At 56.5% G+C, this 24,457-nt stretch overlaps 1 protein-coding gene across 1 annotated transcript; it reads right to left on the reverse strand.

Moving 5' to 3' along the window:
• Positions 1 to 472: 472 nt before the first annotated feature.
• VAX2 (ventral anterior homeobox 2) lies at positions 473 to 23,158 on the reverse strand. The gene is made up of 4 exons (XM_056490413.1): positions 21,297 to 23,158; positions 20,596 to 20,868; positions 15,164 to 15,351; positions 473 to 1,057 (listed from the first exon to the last, which is right to left on the reverse strand). The coding sequence occupies exons 2-4, from the start codon at positions 20,864 to 20,866 to the stop codon at positions 536 to 538; spliced, it is 981 nt and encodes a 326-aa protein (XP_056346388.1). The 5' UTR covers positions 20,867 to 20,868; positions 21,297 to 23,158; the 3' UTR covers positions 473 to 535.
• Between the last annotated feature and the right edge of the window lie 1,299 nt (positions 23,159 to 24,457).

Raw genomic sequence — 24,457 nt, forward strand, 5'->3', positions numbered from 1 at the left:
CTGAGGGGGTCCCTGTGGGGTTTGCCGGGGTGGGACGGCCCCAAAACTGGGCAGGACCGTGTTTGGGCTCTGGGGGTGTCCCAGGGGTGGCGGCAGCCGCGTGTTCGCATCACGGGGACAAGTGGCGGGGTTGGGGACATCACCCAGGCCAAACCCCCCCGGGAGCAGCGCCGGGACCCCGCGGTGGCCTCAGCCAGGCGGGGAAACTGAGGCACGGCGGGGACAGAGCCCGGCGCCACCTCGCGCTGTCCCTTGTGTCCCCTCCCCCGCAGGGACAGCCACCACCACCCCCCTGCCCCCACCGTGGCTGCTCCCGTCCCTTCCCCGCCATCCCCGGAGCGGGAATTTGGGAACCCCGAGTGTCACCAGCCCAACCCTGGTGACATCCCCGCCTCCGGCCGGGGGGGATCTGCCATTCCCACGGGGACACGATCTGGGGTTGGGGGGCTGGAGGGGGGAGGTGACACTTTTTGACACTGTTTGTTCTGTTGTTGTTTTGTCTTTTTTTTTTTTTTTTTGGGGGGTGGGGGATGTTTTAAGGGCTCGGCTTCTTGCTGGGTATAGAATTGTCCTTCCTCTCCAGCCGCGTGTAAGGCTCGAACGCGGAGGCGCCCGGTCCGTAAGCGCCGGGCAGGTCGTGCAGGCTGCCCAGCAGCGGCGCCCCGAAGCACAGCGGCCTCCCCGGCAGCCGCGGCGACGGCGAGGACGAGGATGAGGATGAGGAGGAAGCGGCGAGAGACGGGACGTGCAGGCCGAAAGGCGCCGGTTTTGGGGGGCTGCCGCCGCCGCCCAGCCCCGGGGACGCGGGGCCAGCGGTGGCCAAGCCGGGGCCGGCGGTGGCCAGGCCAGCAGCGCTCCCCGCGGGGCTGGGGGCCGCGCTGGAGGTGGGGGACAGGAGGCTCGGGGGGGCCGGCACGGACAGGAGGCGGCCTTGCTCCAGCAGCCGCAGGATGTTGCAGGTGGCGAAGGACTCGGAGGTGCTGGAGGAGCGTTTCTCAGAGTCCCTGCTCTGGTCCTTCTTCTGCTTCGTGCGGCGGTTCTGGAACCACACCTTGACCTGGGGAGGGGTGGGAAGGGCGGGGAGGGACGGGACAGGAAGGCACGGACGGAAAGAGAGCGCGGGGGGGCCGGGGAGAGAGAGGCGAGAGCCAGGAGAGAGCGAGAGATACGAGAGAGAGATGTATTAAAATAAACGCCCAAGCGAGATCCGCCCTCCGCTCCCGCCGGCCGCTTCCAGGGAAAGGGAGAATTCCTGCGGGACCGGCAGGGACAGGAGCAGGAGCCTGCGGGGGGACCCCGGGAATGAGAGACAGGAGCCCAGGGATGGGAACACGTGGATGGGATCTCAGGAATTGCATCCCAGAACTGGGACTGGGGACAGGAACCCAGGAATGGGATCCCAGGAATGAGATCCCAGGGATGGGATTTGGGACAGGAGCCCAGGGATGGGATCACAGGAATTGGATCTCAGTGATGGAACTCGGGACAGGATCCCAGGAATGGCACCCCAGGAATGGGATCCCAAGTTCCTGTCCCTGAGATGGGACCTCAGGAATGGGACCCCAGGAATGGAACCCCAAGGACCTCAGGCTCCTGTCCCTGGAACGGAATCCCAGGGATGGGATCCCAGGGATGGGAACACATGGATGGGACCCCAGGAATGAGATCCCAGGATCCTGTCCCTGGGATGGGACCCCAGGAATGGGATCCCAAAAATGGGACTGGGAACAGGAGCCCTGGGATGGATCCCCATGGATGGGACCCCAGGAATGGGATCCCAAGGATGGGACTGGGGACAGGACCCCAGGAATGGGATCCTAGGGATGGGATTTGGGACAGGAGCTCTGGGATGGGACCCCAGGAATGGGATCACAGGAACGGGACTGGGGACAGGAGCCCGGGAATGGGATACCAGGAATGGGACTCGGGGCAGGAACCCAGAGGTAGGACCCTAGGGACGGGACCCCAGGGACCCCAGGCTCCTGTCCCCGGGGTGGGACCCCGCGGATGCGACCCTGGGGACGGGAGCCTCGGGAAGGAGCGCAGGGCTCGTGGCTGAGCCCCCCCCGCGCCGTGCCCGGCTCTCCCTGTGCTGGTTTTCCCGGGAATTCTGAGCTACGGGACAGGCTGGACCCTCCTCAACCCCAAATTCGTGTCCCCGACTGCCAACCCTCCCCTGGCTGGGCCGCAGGGTGACACCGGTGGGGACGCGGTGGCTTCTGGTGGCCCTGGATTTCTGGGTGCAGACCCATCTGGGGACACCCGCACCGCCCCCACCGCAATCCGGGCTGAGCCCCGCGGGATCCCCGCGCCCCAAAACTGCCCCTGCCCAGCCCAGCCCCCTAAACTCCCCCTGGGGAGGGCGGCCCCGCTTCCCTCCCTCCTTCCCTCCCTCCCTGGCAGAGCAGAGGGGCAGGAGAGGCAGAGAGAGAGACAGAGAGAGGCGGGAGGGACGGACAGACGGACACGGAGGTGAGGGAAGGACACGGATGGGAAGACACTCGGGTTAGAGCGCGGGGCAGCGGGTCCCGGAGTCACCGGCAGCTCCTTGGGGACAGGCCAGGCCCGAGGTGACACTGCCCGAGGTGACACCGCCCCGGGAGGTGCTGCGGACACCCGGGGGACACCGGGGGACACCGACACCGCGGGGACATCGCCTCCCGCCACCGCCGGGCGCTGCCAGCCCGAGCTCCCCTCGGGGACATCGGGGACACCGAGGCACTCAGCGCCACCGGGTCCCCAAGGCTCGTGTCCCTGTCCCAGCGACCCCAGGGCTGGTGTCCCCATTCCAGTGACTTCACTGGTCACTCCGTGCTGACCGCTGGGATGGCTCTGGGAGCAATTCCTGTGCCCAGGGCTGATGTCCCTGTCCCAGTGACCCCAGGGCTGATGTCCCCGTGTCACTGACCCCAGACCGGTGTCACCATCCCACTGACCCCACTGGTGACTCCGTGCTGACCGCTGGGATGGCTCTGGGAGCAATTCCTGTCCCCAGGGCTGATGTCCCTGTCCCAGTGACCCCAGGGCTGATGTCCCCGTGTCACTGACCCCGACCGGTGTCACCATCCCACTGACCCCACTGGTCACACCGTGCTGACCACTGGGATGGTTTTGGGCACAGCCCCATGTCCCCAGATAGGTGACCTGTCCCATCTCCTGGAGCAGCTGAATCCTGGGAATTGCAGATCCCAAACCCACAGTGGTGGGGGCAGCCCAAACCTCATCTAATTAGTGGCATCTTAACGAAGATCCAATGTGAATCCGTACAGGATGGACATTCCCAGCACTCTCCTCTCCAAACATTCCCCACCCAGCAATTCAGGAGGAGCAGGAATTCAGGAAAATCCCTCAGTGGGATTTAATCCTTCAGGGTGGGGATGGTCAGGTTTGGCATCTCCAGCGCCATCCATGAGCCCCAAACCTGGAGCTGCTCCAAAATCCAAAATCCAAAATCCAAAAATCCAAAATCCAAAATCCCACAGCTCCAGGACACACCCACTGTCTCACGTGGATCCAGCCTGGCCTTGGACATTCCCAGAGATCCAGGGACAGCCACAGCAAATCTGGGAATTCCATCCCAGCCCCTCCCCACCCTCCCAGCCAGGAATTCCTTCCCAAAATCCCATTTAAATCTCCCCTCTGTGTCCTCCTCGCTCTGATGGAATCCCAGACGATCCCTGCTGGCCCCTCCAAGATTTCCCAGGGAAACCTGGATCCCTGGAAGTGTCCAGGGCCAGGCTGGATGGAGCTTGGAGCCCCCTGGGGTGGTGGGAAGCGTCAGGGCTGGAATGGGATGGGATTCAAGGTCCTTTCCCACCCAGACCGGATGATCCCGATGCAGAATTCCGCTGTGGAATGGTGGCAGCTTAGGGGAAGAGGAGCCTTTCCCAGGAATTCCCCCATCCCAGATTCCCCTCTCCATGCCTCAGCCCCCAACATCCCGCCCCAAAAACCTCCCCTCAGTCCCCCGGGGTGGCCCCGCCCGTCGGTGACATCTCGGCCGTGGTTCGTCCCCAACCTGTCCCCAATTAGCGGCTCCCTGTCCTTTTCAGCCTCCATTATCCTTCCCGGGGATGTGGATCCGTGACAGATCCACGAGAAATTCCCCTCCGGCCTCCTCCTGTTCCATCCCCTCCTCCCACTCCGGATTCCTCCACAAATCCCACCGGGAACTTTCCCAAATCGGCTTTGACGGGGTTTTCCTTCCCTAAAAAAACCAAATTTCTTCCCCACCCACGGGCGGCACGGCGGTTTATCCCAGAGGAAAGGCAGGGAATTTTCCCAGTGGGATATTCCAGCCCTCTGGAATATTTCCTTTATCTGTGATAGGAATCAAAGTGAGATCAAGTCCATCCTTTTCCAAGGAAAACTAATTCCCAGATTTTTTTTTTTTTTTTTTTTTTTTTTGCACTGAGGACAGCCGAGACACCCAGTTGGGAGGGAACGGGAACAAGGAGGAAAAATTCTGGGAATCTCCACGACATCACGTGCAACATCCCACTGGGATTCCCTGGATTCAGAAAAGCGCCTCTGGAAGTGGCCATGGATGGGACAGGGGAGGTGACAACTGCAGGGACACTCTGGGGACAGAGAGGACGGAGCCATGAGGAGGAGCCAGCTTGGAAAAACTTGGAAAAACTCCAGGAAAAGCTGAGACACGGCCCCAGCTGAGGCATGAGGAGAACAGAGATTTCTCCAAATCCCAGAATTCTGGGATAATTTGGGATGAGATTATTCCAATATAGGGACACATTCCCTGATCCCAGGTGGATCCAAACCCACCCAACCTGGGCTTGGGCATTCCCAGGGATCCAAGGGCAGCAAATCTGGGAATTCCAGCCCAGCCAGGAATTCCTTCCCAATCTCCCTTTTCCTTCCCAATCTTGTCCCCAATTCCAGCTCTTCAGTCCCTTTAGGAATCTGAGGATTCTCTGGAATTTTCTGGAAAGTTCCCAGCTCTCCCAAATGACCAGGAAAATGGGAATATGGGAAAAAGGAATCTCGGCACAGAGACCTCAAAGGGCTGGGAAAGGGTCTGTGGGGAGCAAGGAAATGGTGTAAAATATTAAATAATGGGAAATTAAATATATATATATAAATTTATATAGAAATGGTGTAAAATATTAAATAATGGGAAATAAAAAATATACATTATATAGAAATGATGTAAAAGATCAAATTTTGGGGAATTAAATATATAAAATTTTATAGAAATCGTGTAAAATTACTATTAATTTAATAATAATAATAATAATAATAACTAAATAACAGGGAATTTAATATATATAATAATTATAGATATACACACCACTTTATTGTATATGTTAAAAATGTCATATATACACATTTATATATATATTTATACACATTCATATATATTTATATAATTTTTTTTATTTTCTATAATATTTAGTTATGTCTTTATGCTTTCTATATTAGATTTAATTATGTATTTATATTTTTAATGTTTTTATTTTCGGTTATATATGAAATATTCAACAATTTAGATATTTTATATTATTTTACCACTATAGTAATAGCTAATATTAATATAAATATAAATAATAACTAATATGATATAACTAATATATAATGTACATATATAGAAAACAATGTACTCAATTATGATATATTACATATTTTGTATGATACATTTTGGTTTAGATTATATATTTATATATTGTGATGTTGATATTGATGTTTTTCCTTATTTATTTTATTTCATTCTATTTTTTATTATTTTATTGTTTTAATTAAATTTTAAAAACTTAATTTTATTTTATTTTATTTTTTCATTCTCTTATCTTCTATTACATTTTTAGAATTATCCTCTGCTTAATTTTATTTTGTTCTCTCTAATTTTATTTTGCTTTATTCAATTTTCTTTTCCCAGCTTTAATTCCATTCTATTTCTTTTCCCTGAGCAAATTTGCTTTCATTATATTGTATATTGTATATTGTATATTGTATATTGTATATTGTATATTGTATATTGTATATTGTATATTGTATATTGTATATTGTATATTGTGCAATATAAATTATATGGAAATCTATTATATAGAAGTATATATTATATAAAATATAATATTTCATCGTATTTTACATTTTATATTTATATTATTTTATATTTTATATTTTATATTTTTTATTTTTTATTTTTTATTTTTTATTTTTTATTTTTTATTTTTTATTTTTTATTTTTTATTTTTTATTTTTTATTTAATTTTATTTTCCCACACCTAACGGAGCCCACGAGGGGTTGGATCGCTGGAATCCCGAGCTGTGACCTCAGGCAGCGCCGTATCCCGGGATTCCCTCCCCAGAGACGCGGGGCTGCTGTTCCCATCCCTGCCCTTCCCCAAACACCACCGAGCCATAAAAGGAATTGTTCCCAGGAAGGGAATCCCAACCGAAAGAGAAAAAGTGTGGGAGCTCATCATTCCACGGATCCCAGTGATACATCCATCCATCCATTCATCATCCATCCATCCATCCATCCATCCATTCAGCATCCATCCATTCATCATCCATCCATCCATCCATCCATCCATCAATCATCCATCCATCCATCATCCATCCGTCTCTCATCCATCCATTCATCATCCATCCATCCATCCATCCATCCATCCATCATCCATCCATCCATCCATCCATCCATCCATCATCCATCCATCCATCCATCCATTCATCATCCATCCATCCATCCATCATCCATCCATCCATCCATCCATTCATCATCCATCCATCCATCCATCCATTCATCATCCATCCATCCATCCATCCATCCATCCCTCCATCATCCATCCATCCATCCATCCATTCATCATCCATCCATCCATCCATCCATCCATCCATCATCCATCCATCCATCCATCATCCATCCATCCATCATCCATCCATCCATCCATCCATTCATCATCCATCCATCAATCCATCCATCCATCCACCCATCATCCATCCATTCATCATCCATCCATTCAACATCCATCCATCCATCCATCCATCCATCCATCCATCCATCCATCCCAGCATCCCAAAATGCAAATAACCAGGAATTGCCCTCCTCTCGTTTTGGCTCCCATTTTCCATCGTCATCCGCTGCTTCCCGTCACATTGGGATTTGCTCCCCAGCCATCCTGGTGGGATTCTGAACCCCCCCATCCCTGTCCACCCCGATCCCAGGAATACCAGGAACATTCCCAAAAACCACCAGAGCTCCTCGTTCTCCCACAATTTATCTGCCCAACGGGAATCCTTGTCCAGCGCTGTGACTCAGGAGCTGGGGCCACGTTTTGGGATTTTTAATGGTGTTTATTTTTGGGTAGCCCTGCCCTGGCACTGACCCCATCCATCATCCATCTATCATCCATCCATCCATCCATCCATCCATCCATCCATCCATCCATCCCAGCATCCCAAAATGGAAAGGGCCGGGAATTGCCCTCCTCTCATATTGTCTCCCATTTTCCATCCTCATCCGCCGCTTCCCGTTGCGCTGGGGTCGAGCCTTGATGGGAATTGCTCCTGCCTGGGATCCCAAACCCCCATCCCCACCCAGGCCGATCCCAGGAATGTCAACACCACCCACCCCAGCCCTCCCACATTCCCAAAAAACTTTGGAGCACGTTCTCCCACAATTTATCCGCACAACACGACAACCCTGACCCCGCTGCGCGACTCCGGGGCCGGGGCGGTGTTTGGGGTTTTTGGCGGTGTTTGTTTTGGGCAGCCCTGCCCCGGCGCTGACCCCGGCGCCGTCACGCGCTGCTGGCACACGTGTGGCCCCCGGCTCCTCCACGCCGCGCTATTCCTGGCTGCCGAGCGGGAATTGGCCGGGATTAGCTCCTGACCGCCGGCAGCTGACGCCCGCCGGGAGCCTGCGCTCCGCCATCATCCTGCGCCACCTTCCTCCTGCTTTTCCTTTTCCTCCTTTTCCCTCCTCGTTCTCCTCTCTGCAGCCCCGCTGGGGCTCAGATCCCGGATCCCAATCCGTCGGGATCTCTGCCCGATCCCGCGGGTTTCGGAACGGCGGCTCCGTGACCTTTCCGCCTCTGCCCGCGCCGAGCGGGGATGGATTCATCCCTCGGCCGCCATTCCAGCTCATCCAACCATTCCCAACCTCCGCCACGGCCTTTGGGAACGCGGTTCCAGCCACCAGCGCGGTGGGAATTGTCCCTGACCCTCAGCTGGGAGCACAGCCCCATTCCCGCTGCCGAGCCAAAATTCCCGCTGGAAGCCAGGCCTGTGTCTGGCTCCTGCTCCAGAATTCTGGATATTCCCAGTTTTATTTATAACCTCATGGATTCCTCGTGGGTTTCCATTTCTTTGGAAAATTTGGAGATGCCGGAGAAGCTGGAGAAAATTCTGAAATTCACGAATTTCAGAAATTCTGAAATCCAGCGATTTTATATTTTCGGGGTGGCGGAGTGGGTGGCAAATCCTTAATGATAAAAATCCCAGTGAATTATTCCCATTTTTTTCCCCATCAATCATTTAACTCCACGCTCGGAGAATTCTAGAAGCACCTGGATATTTTGGGATCCCAAACATCCAACTTCATCTATCCCACAGCAGACCCCAATTTCCCGCTCCCCTTTTTAGGAACACTCCCCCAAAATCCAGAATTTATCCTCCCTGACGGGTTTTTGGCATCCTGATGCCGGAATTTGGGAATCTCCCGGGGCTGTGCCAGCCTGGCCTTGCCACCGCGGTGTCCCCGCTTAGGCCTGGCTTTATTGTCCCCCCCACGCCCCCGCTGCTGGGATTAGCGGGGCCACGTGCGCTGGGTTTGCTCCAGGAACGTGCTCTGACTTGGGCTGGGATGTGGGAATGGGATCCAGCACCTGCTGGAGGTGCCCAAATCCCGGGAATCCCTGGATTTAGGATCCGCCTCCATTCCAGCTTCCAGGTGTGACCCGATCCCGTTAAATGTGGGATCGTTCAGGTTGATATTCTCTGTTGCCACCTATTCCCAAGGATTTGGAGGCTGCAGGATTCTGATTCCAGATCTTCTGGAACAGCCCAGACCCCTTCTGGAAGCGAGTCAGGGAAAACATGGTGGGAGAGTTCATCCCATGCCGAAAAATCTCCGGCAGAAGGGATGGAGGGAGGGATGGAAGGAGGGATGGAAAGAACCGCTGAATCCCAAAATTCCCAACTGGTTTGGGTTGGGAAGGACCTTAAAGGCTTTTTTCATGTTCAGGGACACTTCTCGCTATCCCAGGTGGATCCAACCCGGCCTTGGGCACTGCCAGGAATCCAGGGGCAGCCACAGCAAATCTGGGAATTCCATCCCATCCCCTCCCCACCCTCCCAGGCAGGAATTCCTTCCCAAAATCCCAACCCTGCCCTTTGGAAGTTCCCAAATCTCCTGGGGTGGATCCCGTCACTTCCCCAGTGTCCCAGTCCGGATGGAAATGGGAATCATGGAGATTTTGGGCTCTCAGCAATTCCCAACCTCATCTTTCCTGCTTTTTTTTTTGTTTTTTTCCAGGGAGAGGAAAACCTGTGGCAGCCCCAACCCCTGTCCCCTCGTTCTGTCCCTGCGGGGACGGGGACTCGTTAACGAGCCGAGGTGATTAATTTTTAACAGCCTCCTCTTAATTGCAGGGCTATAAATAGACCTTCCCGGCTTCCCTCAGCCTTTCCCAGATGTTTTGCTCCATGCTGGGAATCCTGGGATGTTCCAGGGGGTGTGGGGCCAGCAGTGGTGGTGGAGATCTGGGGTGGCCCAGGAGCTGTCCCCAAGAAAGTCTGGATTGTCCCCAAGAAAGTCTGGATGGACCAGGAGAATCCCATGGATTTGCCAGCAACCAGGCAGGCAGAAATCATGGAATTATACTGGAATTATGGGATCATTTAGGTGGAAAAACCTTTGGAAACTCCAGAATCCAACCACTCCTCCCAGCACTGCCAAGGCCACCACCGTGTCCCCAAGTGCCACATCCACAGGGCTGGAAAATCCCCCCAGGAATGAGGGATCCTCTCCCTGACCTGGGCAGTTGGAAAACCCTTTCCACAAAGGAATTTTCCCAAAAATCTTACCTGAATATTCCCTGGCACAACTTGGGTCACCTAAGCTTGAACCTAAGTTTGGCATTGAATTTTTGACCCCAAGAGCAAATCCTTTCATCCATCCCATCCCATTATCCCATCCTATTATCCCATCCTATTATCCCATCCCATCCCATCCCATCCCATCCCATCCCATCCCATCCCATCCCATCCCATCCCATCCCATCCCATCCCATCCCATCCCATCCCATCCCATCCCATCCCATCCCATCCCATCCCATCCCATCCCAAGAAGGATTTATTGGAATTCCACCCCCTCCGCTCTCCCCCTGGGATCCTTCTGCTTCCTCTACCTTGGATTTTCCATCCCATAATTCCACTGGGAAGCAGCACTTGTCCCTTTCAAGATTCTGGGGGGGTTTTCCAGGAAAAAGCCAGATCCACGGATATGAGGTGCCCTCGGGATTTGGGAGGGTTTGGGATTTTCCTGCCACTTCCCAGCTCATCCCAAGGACCTCAGAGCTCGGCTCGGCGTCTCCGTGGAAAATTCCCCAATGGAAACATTCTCCACATTAATTAAACTCGCTGAACGTTAATCATATCCGTGGATTAATTAGGAAAATCACTGGGAGGCAGAGCAGGGACGTGGATCCCAGGAGGGAAGAGGAATTCCCTGGATTGGGTGGAAGCAACTTTGCCTGAGCAGGAGCGGCTCCGAAATTCCCTCCCACTCCCCTGGGTGATTCCAACCTCACTTCCAGGAAATTCCCATATTTTCTGGGTGATCCCACCCTCACTTCCAGGAAATTCCCATTTCTCCTGGGCTATCCCAGCTCTCCCTGGATGATCCTACTCTCACTTCCAGGAAATTCCCATATTATTTGGGATGATTCCTGGGTGATTCCCGCCTTTTCTGGGCTGATCCCCCTCTTACTGAGGTGATTTTCCCTCTGCCCTGAAAGATCCCAACTCTCCCTGGATCATTTCCTGGATGATTCCCATCTTTTTTGGGTGATCCCTCCTTTCTTCCCAGTGATTCCCTCTCTCCCATCCTGATCCCCCCACTCCTGGAGCAGCACTCCGAACCAAAAAAAATCCCAAATCCCGCACACCCCAACCCATCCTGCCTCCAACTCTGCCAAACAGCGGGATCACCTCCTAGGAAAATAAAATCAGAGCCTAAATCCCCTTTTATTTTCTTTCCTTTCCCCCCTTATTTCCAGCAGGTTTTCTGCAGGATCCCAGCCCCGCTCCCGGGAATGCTGGGCTGCAGCATTCCAGCTGCGATCGCACCGTGTCTCTTCCCATCTCGTCACATTCCCTCCTCGCCGGGATGAATCATCCTTCCTCCCCCCTCCTCCTCTTCCCAAACATCCACAGGCACAACAAATCCCGGCCCTGGTGGCCCCTTTCCCTTCAGCGTTCCCATCAGGGAAAAGTCAGGAGCAGCTTCCTGGTCTTGGAATTAAAATCCAGCCCTGGGAGGGGCTGGAAAGGATCCGTCTCAAAAATAAAAATAAAAATATTTAAAAAATTTAAAAGGAGCCAGGAGATGCTGCTGATTGGGCTCCACCACCAAAATTCCCTAAATTCTGGGAGCTGCTCCGAGGATGAATCAACAGAAGCACCCAAAATCCTGGGATTGCTGCAGAAGTTGGATTTATCCCAGTTTGGAGGGGCTGGGTGGGGACAGGTGGGGCTGGTGGTGGCTTTTCCCTCTTCCAGGTGGGATCAGCACCTTCCAGACCCAAAGTGAGCTTGGAAAATTCGGTGTAAAGCTCTTGGAATTCCTGAGGAAAACATCCTGGCCGTGAAAAACCAGGAATCAGGAAAAGGGGCACGCCTGAGTGTGAAACCATCCCTGAGGAGGGAGAGGAGGAATTCGGGAATTTTGGGGAGCTGGGGAAAACCAGGCACTTGGGAAGGTTCTGGAAACTGGGAACTGAGCTGTGGGGAAGAAAAAATGGTGTGAAAAGCAAGAAAAGGAATGTAAGGAGACAGGGATGAAAGAGGGAAGAGGGTGAGGGAAGGGGGAGAGCAGAGGAGAAGCGACAGCGCCCGGCCCACAGGGTGGGAATTTTCTCACCCAGGGATGAAAGCAGCAGCGAGGATCCAGAGTAGAGGGAAAAGATGGGAATTTCATCCCTGAGGAGAGGCTGTGACCTGCCAGAGCTGGCATCCTGCTGGGCACATCCTCAGGGGACAAACGTGGGGGGCACGGCCCAGCCCACAGGGAGACCCTCGGGAAAGGGAGCCTGGGAATGGGGATTTGGGAAGGGGGATTTGGGAAGGGGGATTTGGGAATGGGGATTTGAGAAGTGGGATTTGGGAAGGGGATCCTGGAATGGGGATTTGGAAAGACACATTTGGAAAGGGGGATTTGGGAAGAAGGATTAGAGAAGAAGAATTTGAGAAAGGGAATTTGGAAGAGGGATTTGGGAAGCAGGATCCTGGAAAGTGGGATTTGGGAAGAAGGATTTGGGAAATGGGATTTGGGAAGGGGGATCCTGGGAGTGGGGATTTGGAAAGTGGGATTTGGGAAGAGGGATCCTGGGAATGGGGATATGGGAAGGGAGATTTGGGAAGAGGGATTTGGGAAGGGGGATCCTGGGAATGGGGATTTGGGAAGCGGGATTTGGGAAAGGGGATCCTGGGAACGAGGATTTGGGAAGGGAGATTTGTGAAGAGGGATTAGAGAAGAAGGATTTGGGAATAGGGATTTGGGAACGAGGATTTGGGAAGGGAGATTTGGGAAGAGGGATCCCATGCCAGGGACACACAGCTTGTCCCTTGCCCATGGCATGGCCAAGGCCACCCGTGTCACTCCCAGCTCTGTGGAGGCGACACTGGGACCTTGGACAGAGAAATCCCAGGAAGAGGGACCCCGAGAAGATGGATACCAGGAAAAGGGACCCCTGACCAAGGGGACAAAGCCATTCCCACAGTGTGACACGGCCAAACCCACCCGTGTCACTCCCAGCTCCGTGGGGGTGACACTGGGTGACACTGGGACCTCGGGAACAGGGAACCCAAAGCCACTTTTCTCCCGACCACGACACCCCAAATCCTCCTCCTCACCGAAATCCCCCTATTCCACCAGCACAAAAATCCTGGAATGCCGATTTCCCCTCACCCAGCAGCACAAATCCCACAGCTCGGAGCCACAGCCAGGATGGGTTTGTTCCATAAAAAGGGTCGGAAAAATTGGAATTATTTCCTGTGTGAATCGAGGGAAGCTATGCCATTGTCAGACCCGGCAGGGAAGGGGTGGATGGGCCAGAATTTACATTTTAAAAATTATTATTATTATTATTATTATTATTATTATTATTATTATTATTATTATTATCATTATCATTATCATTATCATTATCATTATTATAATTATCATTATTGCTAATATTACTATTATTATATAACTATAATTACAAATTTTATTTAATTAATTATGATTGCTATTTAATGTCAAATTTCTAAGCCAAAACCACCATGACTCCACCAGAGACACCAGCCACCAAGCTCACCCCATCCATTCTCCTGGATTTCCCCAAGACAGGAAAAACAGGAAAATTCCATCACCCAAGGAAGGTGACGGAGAAGAAACCCAGGGATAATTCCATGGACAATCCCGCTGGGATTGAGGCTCAGGAAAAGTGGGAGCAGCTCCCACACATCCCAATCCCACCAGGTCCCACCTCGTGTCACCGCTGTCACGGCCAAGCCCACCCGTGACCCTCCCGTGTCACTGCGGAGGTGACACCGGGACCTCGGGAAGAGAAATCCCCGCTCCTTCCTCTTCCCGCTTTTCACGGGATCAGGGAACGCGTTGGGTTGGAAACAACCTCAAAACTCATCCAGGGCCGCCTTCCCTTATCCCAGTTTGCTCCATCCAGTCTCACCTTGTCCCTTTGCCGGACGTTTGTGGGGACACCACTGCCAGGGAGACCCCTCAGGGTTGTCCCCACCCGCATCCCAACCATTCCAGGGAAAACCATCGCCGGGAATGCCGCACATGTCCTGTCGCCACCTCCGAGAGCTCAGGGACACGGCCACCGCAATGTCCCCAGCATGAAGGAGCCACCGTGACATCCCCAACACGGAGGAGTCACCGCGATGTCCCCAACGCAAAGGAGCCACCACGACGTCCACAAAGTGGAAGAGCCACCGCGATATCCCCAGCGTGAAGTAGTCATCGTGATGTCCCCAACACGAAGGAGCCACGACAATGTCCCCAACATGAAGGAGCCACGACAATGTCCCTAGCATGAAGGACATGAAGGACACGAAGGAGCCACTGAAATGTCCCCAACGTGGAGGAGTTACCGCGACATCCCCAACACGGAGGAGTCACTGTGATGTCCCCAGTGCAAAGGAGCCACCGCGATGTCCCCAACATGAAGGACATGAAGGACACGAAGGAGCCACTGCAATGTCCCCAACGCGGAAGAGCTACAGCGACATCCCCAACATGGAGGAGTCACCGCGATGTCCCCAGCATGAAGGAGCCACCGCAACGTCCCCAACATGAAGGACACGAAGGAGCCACTGCAATGTCCCCAGCACAAAGGAGCCACTGAGATGCCCCCAACATGAAGGAACCACTGTAGCGTCCCCTATGCAGAGGAGACATCAGGATGTCCCCAACACAAAGGAGCCACCACAGTGTCCCCAAAACAAAGAAGCCACTGTGATGTCCGCAAAGTGGAGGAGCCACTGTGATATCCCCAACATAAAGGAGCCACCGTGATGTCCCCAACACGAAGGAGTCACTGCGATGTCCCCAGCATAAAGGAGCCACCGTGATGTCCCCAACATGAAGGAACCACCGTGGCGTCCCCTATGCAGAGGAGCCACCATGATGCCCCCAACACGAAGGAGCCACCGCGATGTCCCCAATAAAAAGGAGCTACCACAACGTCCCCAACATGGAGCGGCCACCACGATGTCCCCAACACAGAGGAGCCACCACAGTGTCCCCAACACGGAGGAGCCACCTCAACATCCCCAATGTAGAGCAGCCACCGCGATGTCCCCAACATGGAGAAGCCACCACAACATTCACAAGACGGAGGAGCCACTGCGGCGTCTCCAACACAATGTCCCCAACGCGATGTCCCCACCGCGATGTCCCCACCGCGGGTCTCACCTGCGTCTCGGAGAGGTTGAGTTGCCGCGCTAACTCCGTCCTTTCCCGGCCCACCACGTACTGGCAGCGCTGGAATTCCAGCTCCAGGCGGTAGAGCTGCTCCGCCGTGAAGGACGTCCGCGTCCGCTTGGGCCGGTCCAGGTCCAGCCCCTTGGGCAGCACGATCTCCCGGATCGTCCCTTTGGCATCTGGGTGGGATAACGGGGATAAAAGTCAGGAAAAAACAAAAAAAAAACCAAAAGGAATCAGTGCAAAAATCCAAAAATGCGGTTATTTAATGGGAGGGGGAAACGGGAAATTAATGGGATTAAAATGAAGAATAAATGGAGAAAGAACGGAATTAAAAAGGAGAATAAATGGAGAATGAATGGAATTAAAATGGAGAATGAATGGAATTAAAATGGAGAATAAATGGAAAATAAATTGAATTAAAATGGAGCATAAAGGGAAAATAAATGGGAAAAAAAAGGAGAATAAACGGAAAATAAATGGAATTAAAACGGAGCATAAAGGGAAAATAAATGGGAAAAAAAAGGAAAATAAACTGAGAATAAACGGAGAATAAATGGAAAATAAATGGAATTAAAACGGAACATAAAGGGAAAATAAATGGGGAAAAAAAGGAAAATAAACGGAGAATAAACGGAGAATAAATGGAAAATAAATGGAATTAAAACGGAGCATAAAGGGAAAATAAATGGGAAAAAAAAAGGAGAATAAACGGAGAATAAACAGAAAATAAATGGAAAATAAATGGAATTAAAACAGAGCATAAAGGGAAAATAAATGGGAAAAAAGGGAAAAGAAATGGAGAATAAATTGAAAAGAAATGGAATTAAAATGGAGCATAAAAGGAGAATAAAGGGAAAAGAAATGGAAAATAAAGAAATGGAAATAAAGCTCCACGTGGATGTGGAGTATCCATGGAACTCCCACAAGCTGGAGCTAAATTGTGGCTTGGCTCTTCCCTCCGGCCCCAAACGCGGAGAGTTTATAAATATCCAAGGAAAGGCCACAAATCTCCATGAATTTCAGTTTTTTAAAAGACATAAATAAAAGCCATAAAGTTTTTTTGGGAAAACAGCGTTTCATCCTGGAAATAATATTTTGGAGGGCCAGGAGCAAACAGGAGATTTATGCAGAGGAAGAATTCGAATTAAAGAATATTTTTCTGTAATTTTAATAGAATTTTTGATTTCCCTCCTTCCTTGAGAATACTGGATAAAAAATTCACCTCTATTACAATTCCCATCTCTCCAGAATTTTCCTCACTGAAGGAATATTTTGGGAAGCTCAGCTCCCATTTTGGGGCTGTTTCCTATTAAATGACAAATTTGGGAAGCGCTGTGGGCACCGAGCTGCTCCTGGCCGTGGATTTTACGAGGCTGGGAATATTCAGGGAAAGAAAATCTTGAGGGTTTCACTCCATCCCAGATTGTGGGAAGTGACTCCAGAGGAGCCTCCCCACCTGGAAAGGACAAATTCCACCAAAAAATCAACAGGAATTCTGTCCCAGCCCCCAGGAATTAAAAAGAGCCTCGGGAATTGCCCGCTGGGATCTTCCCAGATCCCAAATCCTGGCTCGGTTTGGGTGAGAGCAGAGCTCCCAGGGGTTTTTCCAGAGGGTTAAAATCCAGCCAGGAAGTTGCTCCAAGCCCCAAGCCAGGCTCTGATTTTGGGATGCTGGTTCCCAATTTTGGAGGGATTCCAGTTGGAGGTCAATGGCTCTTCCTCCCTCCGGCTGAGCGGGGCACGAAGGGATTGTAAAATTCCTGGGGTAGGAAGGAGGAAAAGAGGGAGGAGAAGCCGGGAATGGGATGGGGAAGGCAGAGATGGGATGGGAATGGTGATGCTGGGATGGGAATGGTGACTCAGGATGGGAATGGTGGTGCTGGGATAGGACCGGTGGCACCGGGATGGGAATGGTGGCACCGGGATGGGAATGGCGGTACCAGAATTGGAATGGTGGCACCGGGATTGGAATGGTGGCACTGGGATGGGAATGGTGGCACCAGAATTGGAATGGTGGCACCGGGATTGGAGTGATGGCACTGGGATGGGAATGGTGATGCTGGGATGGGAATGGCGGCACTGGAATCTGAATGGTGGCACTGGGATTGGAATGGTGGCACCAGGATCAGAATGGCGGCACTGGGATCAGGATGGTGGCATCGGGATTGGAGTGATGGCACTGGGATTGGAATGGTGACGCTGGGATGGGAATGGTGGCACTGAGATGGGAATGGTGGCACCGGGATCGGAATGGCGACGCTGGGATTGAAATGGTGGCACTGGGATAGGAATGGTGGCACTGGGATGGGAAGGCTGGCACCAGGATAGGAATGGTGGCACTGGGATGGGAATGGTGGCACTGGGATGGGAAGGCTGGCACCGGGATAGGAATGGTGGCACCGGGATCGGAATGGCGGTGCTGGGATTGGAATGGTGGCGCCGCCATAGGATCAGCAGAGCCGGGCTGAGGCCGGAGAAGCGGGATAAGGGCGCTGGATCCATCACTGGGATGGTGGGAATAGGGGACCAAACCCTGATTTGGGAAAGGGACCCCAGTCCCGGAGCCCCTTCCCCACCGCAGAGGGGACACGGCCGAGGCGCCATCCCGGAACCCGGCACCGAACGAGTCCCGAGGGCTTGGGGACATCCAGGCTGGCCCAGGGGGTGGTGGCACCAGACCCACACCCCAAACCCCCCGGGCTGGCGCGGAGCTGCACGGAAGGAAAGGGGTTGTAGGCGGATCAGCGGCTTTTCCGGCGGGATCAGCACCGGGAACCATTTTGTGTGAGAAGAGCCACGGCGGTGACGATGGCCAGGCCACGTCCGCACTCCCGTGCCCACGTCCGTGCCCACGTCCGTGCCCACGCCACGGCCCCGGCACAACAACAGCCGGGAACGCCGGGGCTGCCGGATCCGGGGCTGCAGCTGCGCCCTGGGCTCCGGCTCGGGCATTATTTATTGTTATTCCCGCAGCAGCTGGAGCAGCTCCGGAGGGACGGCGGGGAAAAGGGCACGGCCGCGGTGCCAGCCCGGCACAGGGGACACCAAACCCCTCGTGCCGGCGCTGCTGACCTTCCCCAGGGAAGGTTATGGGGTGCTCAGGCCATGCCCCCATTCCAGCCTTTGGAATTCCCTGTCCCAAGAGCCTTTTCCCATTCTGGAGCCCCCAACAATTCCTGAATCCTGCTGGAGCTGCCTGGAGGGTTCTGGAGCTTCGGGCCTGGCTGGTGACATGTCCTGCTCTCGGGGACCGGGGTGCACCTGGTGGCTCTGGAGCCAGGACAGGGCTGGGGTTGAAATCCCCCAAAAGAGCAGAGGACGCCCAAAATCCATGGGGACACCTTTTCCTGGCACAGGGACACCCCATGCCCACCTGGGTTCCCACACCAACGCACCTGCCAGGACCTTTTGGGGCCCACACCCCCCCTGCCAGCCCCCAGGATGTCCCCTCCGTGCCATGGGGTGGCCGTGGTGGCACCAAACGCCACCGGGGTCCCTCCACGTGCTCTGTGGCCACCGGGCCCAGCGCTGGGCCAGCCCCGGGGGGCGACAGGGAGGAACGGGGGGACATCCCGGGATGTGTCCTCAGCTCCGTGGGGCTGCTGTGACCGTGGTGACAGCGGGACCTGCCGTGGTGTTACCCAGGTCCATCCTTGTCCCTTTTATCCCCGGGAGCCACCCCCGAAGAGACGGGGATGGCCGGGAGGTGACCGAGAGGTGACCGGGTGGCTCCGTCCCGCACGGACCATCCCCGGTATCGCGGGACCGGCGAGCGGACCGAGACCCCGAGAGGACCTCGCGCATGTGAGGGGGTCACCAGGACCCCCCGACTTCACCGAAAACACCGGGGCTGCACCGGGGCTGCGCCGGGGCTGCAGCCGCTCCTCACCGGGGCTACCGAGGCCCCTTTCCCTGGGCAAGCAGAGAGGGCGAAACTCGAAATATTGAAATTAAATAATTTAAAACATAAAAATGAACATTTTAACCTCCCGCTTTGCACTAAACCGAGCGGGAGGCTCTGCCCGGGCCCGGCCGCTGCTCGGCCCCGGCCCTGCCCGGCTGCGGGACCGTGGCCGGGGCGGGTGGGGACCGGCGGCTCCGTGTCCCCGCAGCCCCGGTGGCCCCTCCACGTTCCCCCCGCTTCATTTCGGCTCAATCCCGGTGATTTGCGGCGTTTTCTCCCCGCCACCATTTTGTCCGCACCGTGGCGGCTGCAGCAAGATGGTGAAACCGGGCGCTCCCGGTGAGGGTCCCCGGGGCCGGCGGGAGCGGAGACCCTGCCCGGGCCTTGGGCACCGATCCGCGCCCCTCTGCCGGTGCCGGCACCGTCGGGGCGGCCCCGGTAGGGCTGGAACGGGCGGAGGAGAGGCCTGACCCCGGCCTGACCCCGGCGGGACCGATGGCAGTCCCGCTCGGCGACCCCCGGGGACGCGGGGACATCACGGGTGGGACCCCGGGGCTCGTCCCCGAGCGCTGCCCGCTGCTCGGTTGCTGTCCCCTGTTCGGACTGGGATAACCAGGATGTCGGCGAAGGGCGCCTATCGCGACAACCCGGAGAGAAGCTTCGGTGAGAGGCGAGGCGCTTTCCCGGGATGCCGAGCTCGGGATAACGATGGAACAGGGACCCGGTTCCTCCCGGTGAGGGGGGAGGTCACGGCCGACGCTCCGGTCCCTGCAGCGCTCCCGAGCACCGGGAAGCACCGGGAGGCCTCGGCCCTGATCGCCGAGCGGCCGCCGCGCTGCTCCGGGCTCCGGCAGCGGCGGAGGAGCGGCGGGGACGCGGAGCATCCCCGGGATCCCGGAGCCGCGCAGCGCTCGGGACCCGCCCGCCTGCGACAGCCGCACCAGGGCGCCCCAAACTTCTCGGGGTTCGCCCCAAGAACGCCAGAAATGATCCCGGCGAGTCGCGGGCCGGCGGGGACTGCGCGCGGGCGGCGGGGCGGGATGCGGGGTGTGGGATACGGGACGCGGCGGCTCCGGGGAACGGCGAACCCCAACCGGGAGCGAACCGGTGATATTATAAATGGGGGAAAAAAAAAAATAAATAAACCCCCCCTCGCCCGCCGCTGCTCCGTGACGCTTTTCTCCTGCGACATCGCTCCCAACGCCGAGCTGATGCTGTCCTCCCTTCTCCCGCCGCCCGCGCGTCCCCCGCGGGGCTCCGCTGGCCCGGCGGGTCCGTGACCCCGGGGCCGCTCCCCCGGAGCCTCCCGGGCACGGCCCCGCTCCGGGCTGGGGCAGCGGGCCCTCTCCGAGCCGCACGCAGCGGAACCGGGGCGCGAACGGCGGGGCCGGGAGGCCGGAGGTGGCAGCGGGAAAGAGCCCGGGATGCGCTGGAAGCGGTGCCGGGGATGCCCCATGGCCGGAGAGGGAACTCCCAGCCCGGGTAGCGGGGACAGGAGCGCGGAGCGCGGCCGTACCTCGCACCAGGATGCGGCGGCAATAATCCGCCTCGCCGGTCCCCGACGGGCTCTCGGTGTCCGGGGCGCACTGCTTGGAGGAGCCGGGGCTGACCGCCGACGTTCCCGGGATGTCCTTGAAGCCGCCGCCGGTTCCGCCGCCGCCGCCGCCGGTCCGCAGGGCGCTCTCCAGCTCCGCCCGGCTCGGCAGCTTCTCCCGGGCCCGCCCGGTGGCCGCGGGCTCGGCCAGCAGCACGGGGCTCCCGCCGGGCTCGGCCCCTCCATCGCTCATCCCTGCGGGCGCCGCGGCGGGATCAAACATCAGGAGGCAGAGAGAGACACGGGGAGAGGGAGAGAGGAGGCAAGGCTGGGCGGGGGGGATGGGAGGGAGCCCCCCCCACCCTCCCCAGACCCCTTCCCCTCCCCGCCCCTCGCCGCCCCCCCCGGGGCTCGGAGCCCCGGCTCACCCCCATGGCCGGGGACCGCCGGGGGCCGTCGCCTGTCGCCTGTCGCCCTCTCCCACCCGGGGGCTGGCATTTAAAGCGCACCCCCCTCCCCGCCCCGCCGGCCGGGGGTGGTACCGGGGGTGGGGGGGACCCGTCGGGCAGTCCCGAGAGGGTGCGAGGGTGGGGGGAGAAAGGAGTTTCAAACTTTGACAGGAGCCCGAGCCCCCCGCCAACACCCACCCCGCGCCCCCTCCCCAGCTCCACCTCCCTCCGCACCTCGCTCCGGGCAAACTTCAGGCGCTCCCGCTGCCCTTCCATGGAGCGCCGCTGCCGCTGCGGGTCCCGGTGCCGGTGTCGGTGCCGGTACCGGCGGGAGCCGCCGGCGATGCCCGCGCTCACCGCGCTGCGCTTGGGATTCGCGTGCGGGGGAAATCAATACCAGGAGATTGGGGGGGGGATGATTTTAGGGGGGTGGTGGTGAGGTTGGTGGGGGGGGCGGGAGGGGAAAGAGAGGTCGAGGGGAGGGAGCTGAGCTGCGGAGGAAGCGGCCGGGGGTGGGACCGGCGAAGAAGCCGGGTCCTTATTCCTCCGGCCCGGCCCTCCCCCGCCGCCGCGCTCCGCTGCGCATCCCCCGCCGGAGCCGGCAGCGGGGAGCGGGGAGCGGGCGGCCGAGCCCCCGCCGAGCCGGGGAGCGGCTGGAGGAGAGCCGGGGGGGAAGGAAAGAGCCGATTTTAAATTAACGGCTCGGTAGAGACGCAATTTCCTGCCCTCCCGTTCTGTGGCACCGATTGGTAAACAAAGAGCCCCGAGAGCGGCGGCGGCGGCGGCTCCGGTTCCCGATTCCTTCTCGAGGGGTTCATCCCTGGGGAACACAATTCGGCCGGGGCAGGGTTGCCAGAGGTTGAAACGAATAAAAAAAAAAAACAATCCTGCCCCTCTCCGGGCCTGGCGGGGGTCCGGGGGCTCCGGGCCCCGCAGATACCGGGGTTACCCCGGGTTATCCCGAGATGGGGCAGCGGGGGAGCCCCGAAATTCCCTGATCCGGCCCAGCAGCTCCCGACACCGACACCGAGCAGGGCGGCTCCCGTTTTCCAGCTGGGAATGCCGGCCCCGGTGTGTGCGGGGGTATCCCGGGCATCCCCCCCGCCTCGGGGAGCTCCGTTCCGCCGCTGTCCCCGCAATGGGGCAAGAACGGGAGGAAAAAGCGGCGGCGATGCTTCCCCCGGTCCCATTCCCGGGTTCTGCCTCAAATCGGAACAATTGTAACGGCGGTGGATGAAAAATAAAATAATTTACTTTAATCACAAGCAGTCCTGAGCTCAAGGCCCTGGGCTGGAGTGGCCGCGGAATGTCCGAGCCTGGGCCCGTCCTTGAAATAACCGGAACAGCGCGGAGCAGGGGGAAACTGAGTAGGAAAAAAACCCCCAAAAAGCAAAATAAAAAAAAGGAAAAAAATTAGAATTAAAAGGCGAAATAAAAATGTAGAAAGGAGGAAGTAAAAGGGAAGAAATCAAAAGGGGAAGGAAATAAAGAGAACGAAAAAGGCCGAGCGGGGAGAGAGCGGAGGACGGGCCCTGCTCAAGGCCGGGGGTCCCGGGCAGCACCCCCGGTTCCGCGGGGCGAGCGGGGATGGAGCCGCCGCTGCGGGGAAGGCGCTGGAGGCTGGAAACGGTTCTCGGTTCCCGGTTCCCCGTTCCCGGTTCCCTGCTCCCGGTTCTGCACTCCCGGGGCTGCGGCAAGGCCGAGCCGGGGCCGGACAGCCGGACAGCCGGACAGTCGGACAGAAGGACAGTCGGGCTCCGCTGTGCCACACCATCCGTGGTGGATGCGACACCAACCAACCATTTTTTAACGAAAACAAGGAAAATCACCCCAAACCCACCCTGCCTTGCGGCCTCAGCCCCCCAGGACCGCGGGGAGAGGCCGCGGGCCGCTCCCACCGGGAAGACGGAGGGCAGCGATCGCCCGGGAGCTGCTGGAACGAAAAATCCTCCTTCGGCCCAGCCCCGGGCCCGAGCGGCGGCTGAGGCCGCGGAACGAGCGGCGGAGAAGCGGCCCCGGTGCCCGCTAAGCTCCCGCCGCCTCCTCACGGCTTCCGCTCCTTTCCTCCTGTTTTTTTTAATTTATTTTTTTTTCTTATTATTTTTTGTGATTTTTTTTTTCCACGATTATTTTGAATAATAACGGGAAGGGATTTGCTCCGGGAGAAGGGGAAGCGGGGAAAGGGGAAATTCCGGGTGCGAACCGGGAAGGGGATCCGAGCTCCTCCGCGGGTTCCCAGGTCCGCAAAACCAATACTGTTATAAAAATAACACCAATAAAAAAAATCCGATTTTTTATGGCACCGCTGTTGTTGTTTTCCGGTTGGGTTTAGCGCTGTTGTTGTTGTTGTTTTAATTAGTGTTAATATTAGCGGTATTAGTGTCTCTATTAGCGCTGCTATTATTAGTGGCGTTACTATTCCTGTTATTAGCCCTATTAGCGCTATCAGCACTATTTATCGGTGATTTTATTATCAATATCTCCGCTTTTCCTCGCTCCCGAGCACATCCAGCCCAGCGAAGCCCAGCCCGGGGTGGGAGCGGCCGCGTTCTCCCGGAGCCCCCGGGGCCCTCCCAAGCCGCCGCCTCGCTCCATCCCCGCGCTTCTCCCGAAGAAAAACCCCACAGAATTCCTTGATTTTCCCGGTTTCGAGCCGGATCCGCCGCCCGGAGCGCCCGAACTCCCGGTTCTCTCGGTGCTCCGGTGATGGAGGTAAGGCCAGGCTCGGCTGGGCTCGGCTCGGCCTGGCTGCGGGGAGGGTGCGGGGTTCACCGGGAGCGGAGCCGGGATTCCCCCGCTACCGAATCGGTTGAATCCCGGGGCTCGGAGGGCACCGGGGGGGAGCCCTGGTCCTTGTCCCCGCCAAGGAACGGGTGGCCCGGGGATGGCCCTGGGTGGGGACCCCGCCGAGGGGCTCCCGGGACCGGGACAGCGGGGCCGAGGCCGGGTCAGGGCCGGGAACCGTGCGGGGACAGCGGCGGGGACAGCGGGGACACTGAGGGGACACGGGGGACACTGAGGGGACACGGGGGGCTGTGAAAATACGGGGGGGCTGTGGAAACCCGGGGAAACACTGAGGAGACACCCAGGACTGCGAAGAGACAGCGGGGACACTGAGGGGACACCGGGAGATGTGAGGGGACAGCGGGGACACTGAGGGGACACGAGGGGCTGTGAAAATACGGGGGGGGGGGGGGTTTGGAAACCCGGGGAAACACTGAGGAGACACCAGGGATTGTGAAGGGACACTGGGGACACTGAGGGGACACGGGGGGCTGTGGAAATACGGGAGGACTGTGGAAACACCGGGAAACACTGAGGGGACACCGGGGACTGCGAGGGGACAGCGGGGGACACTGAGGGGACACGGGGGGCACTGTGAAAACACGGGGAGA

Source organism: Oenanthe melanoleuca, chromosome 4 (assembly GCF_029582105.1).
Source record: "Oenanthe melanoleuca isolate GR-GAL-2019-014 chromosome 4, OMel1.0, whole genome shotgun sequence".
NCBI classification, from domain to species: domain Eukaryota; kingdom Metazoa; phylum Chordata; class Aves; order Passeriformes; family Muscicapidae; genus Oenanthe; species Oenanthe melanoleuca.

Excerpts from the sequence above, each read along its gene's own strand:
- VAX2 (XM_056490413.1), bottom strand. The coding sequence starts at position 20,866 with ATGAGCGATGGAGGGGCCGAGCCCGGCGGGAGCCCCGTGCTGCTGGCC. Across the intron at positions 15,352-20,595 it reads CCGCCGCATCCTGGTGCGAG|ATGCCAAAGGGACGATCCGG; the intron begins GTACGGCCGCGC and ends TATCCCACCCAG. Across the intron at positions 1,058-15,163 it reads TCAACCTCTCCGAGACGCAG|GTCAAGGTGTGGTTCCAGAA; the intron begins GTGAGACCCGCG and ends ACCCCTCCCCAG.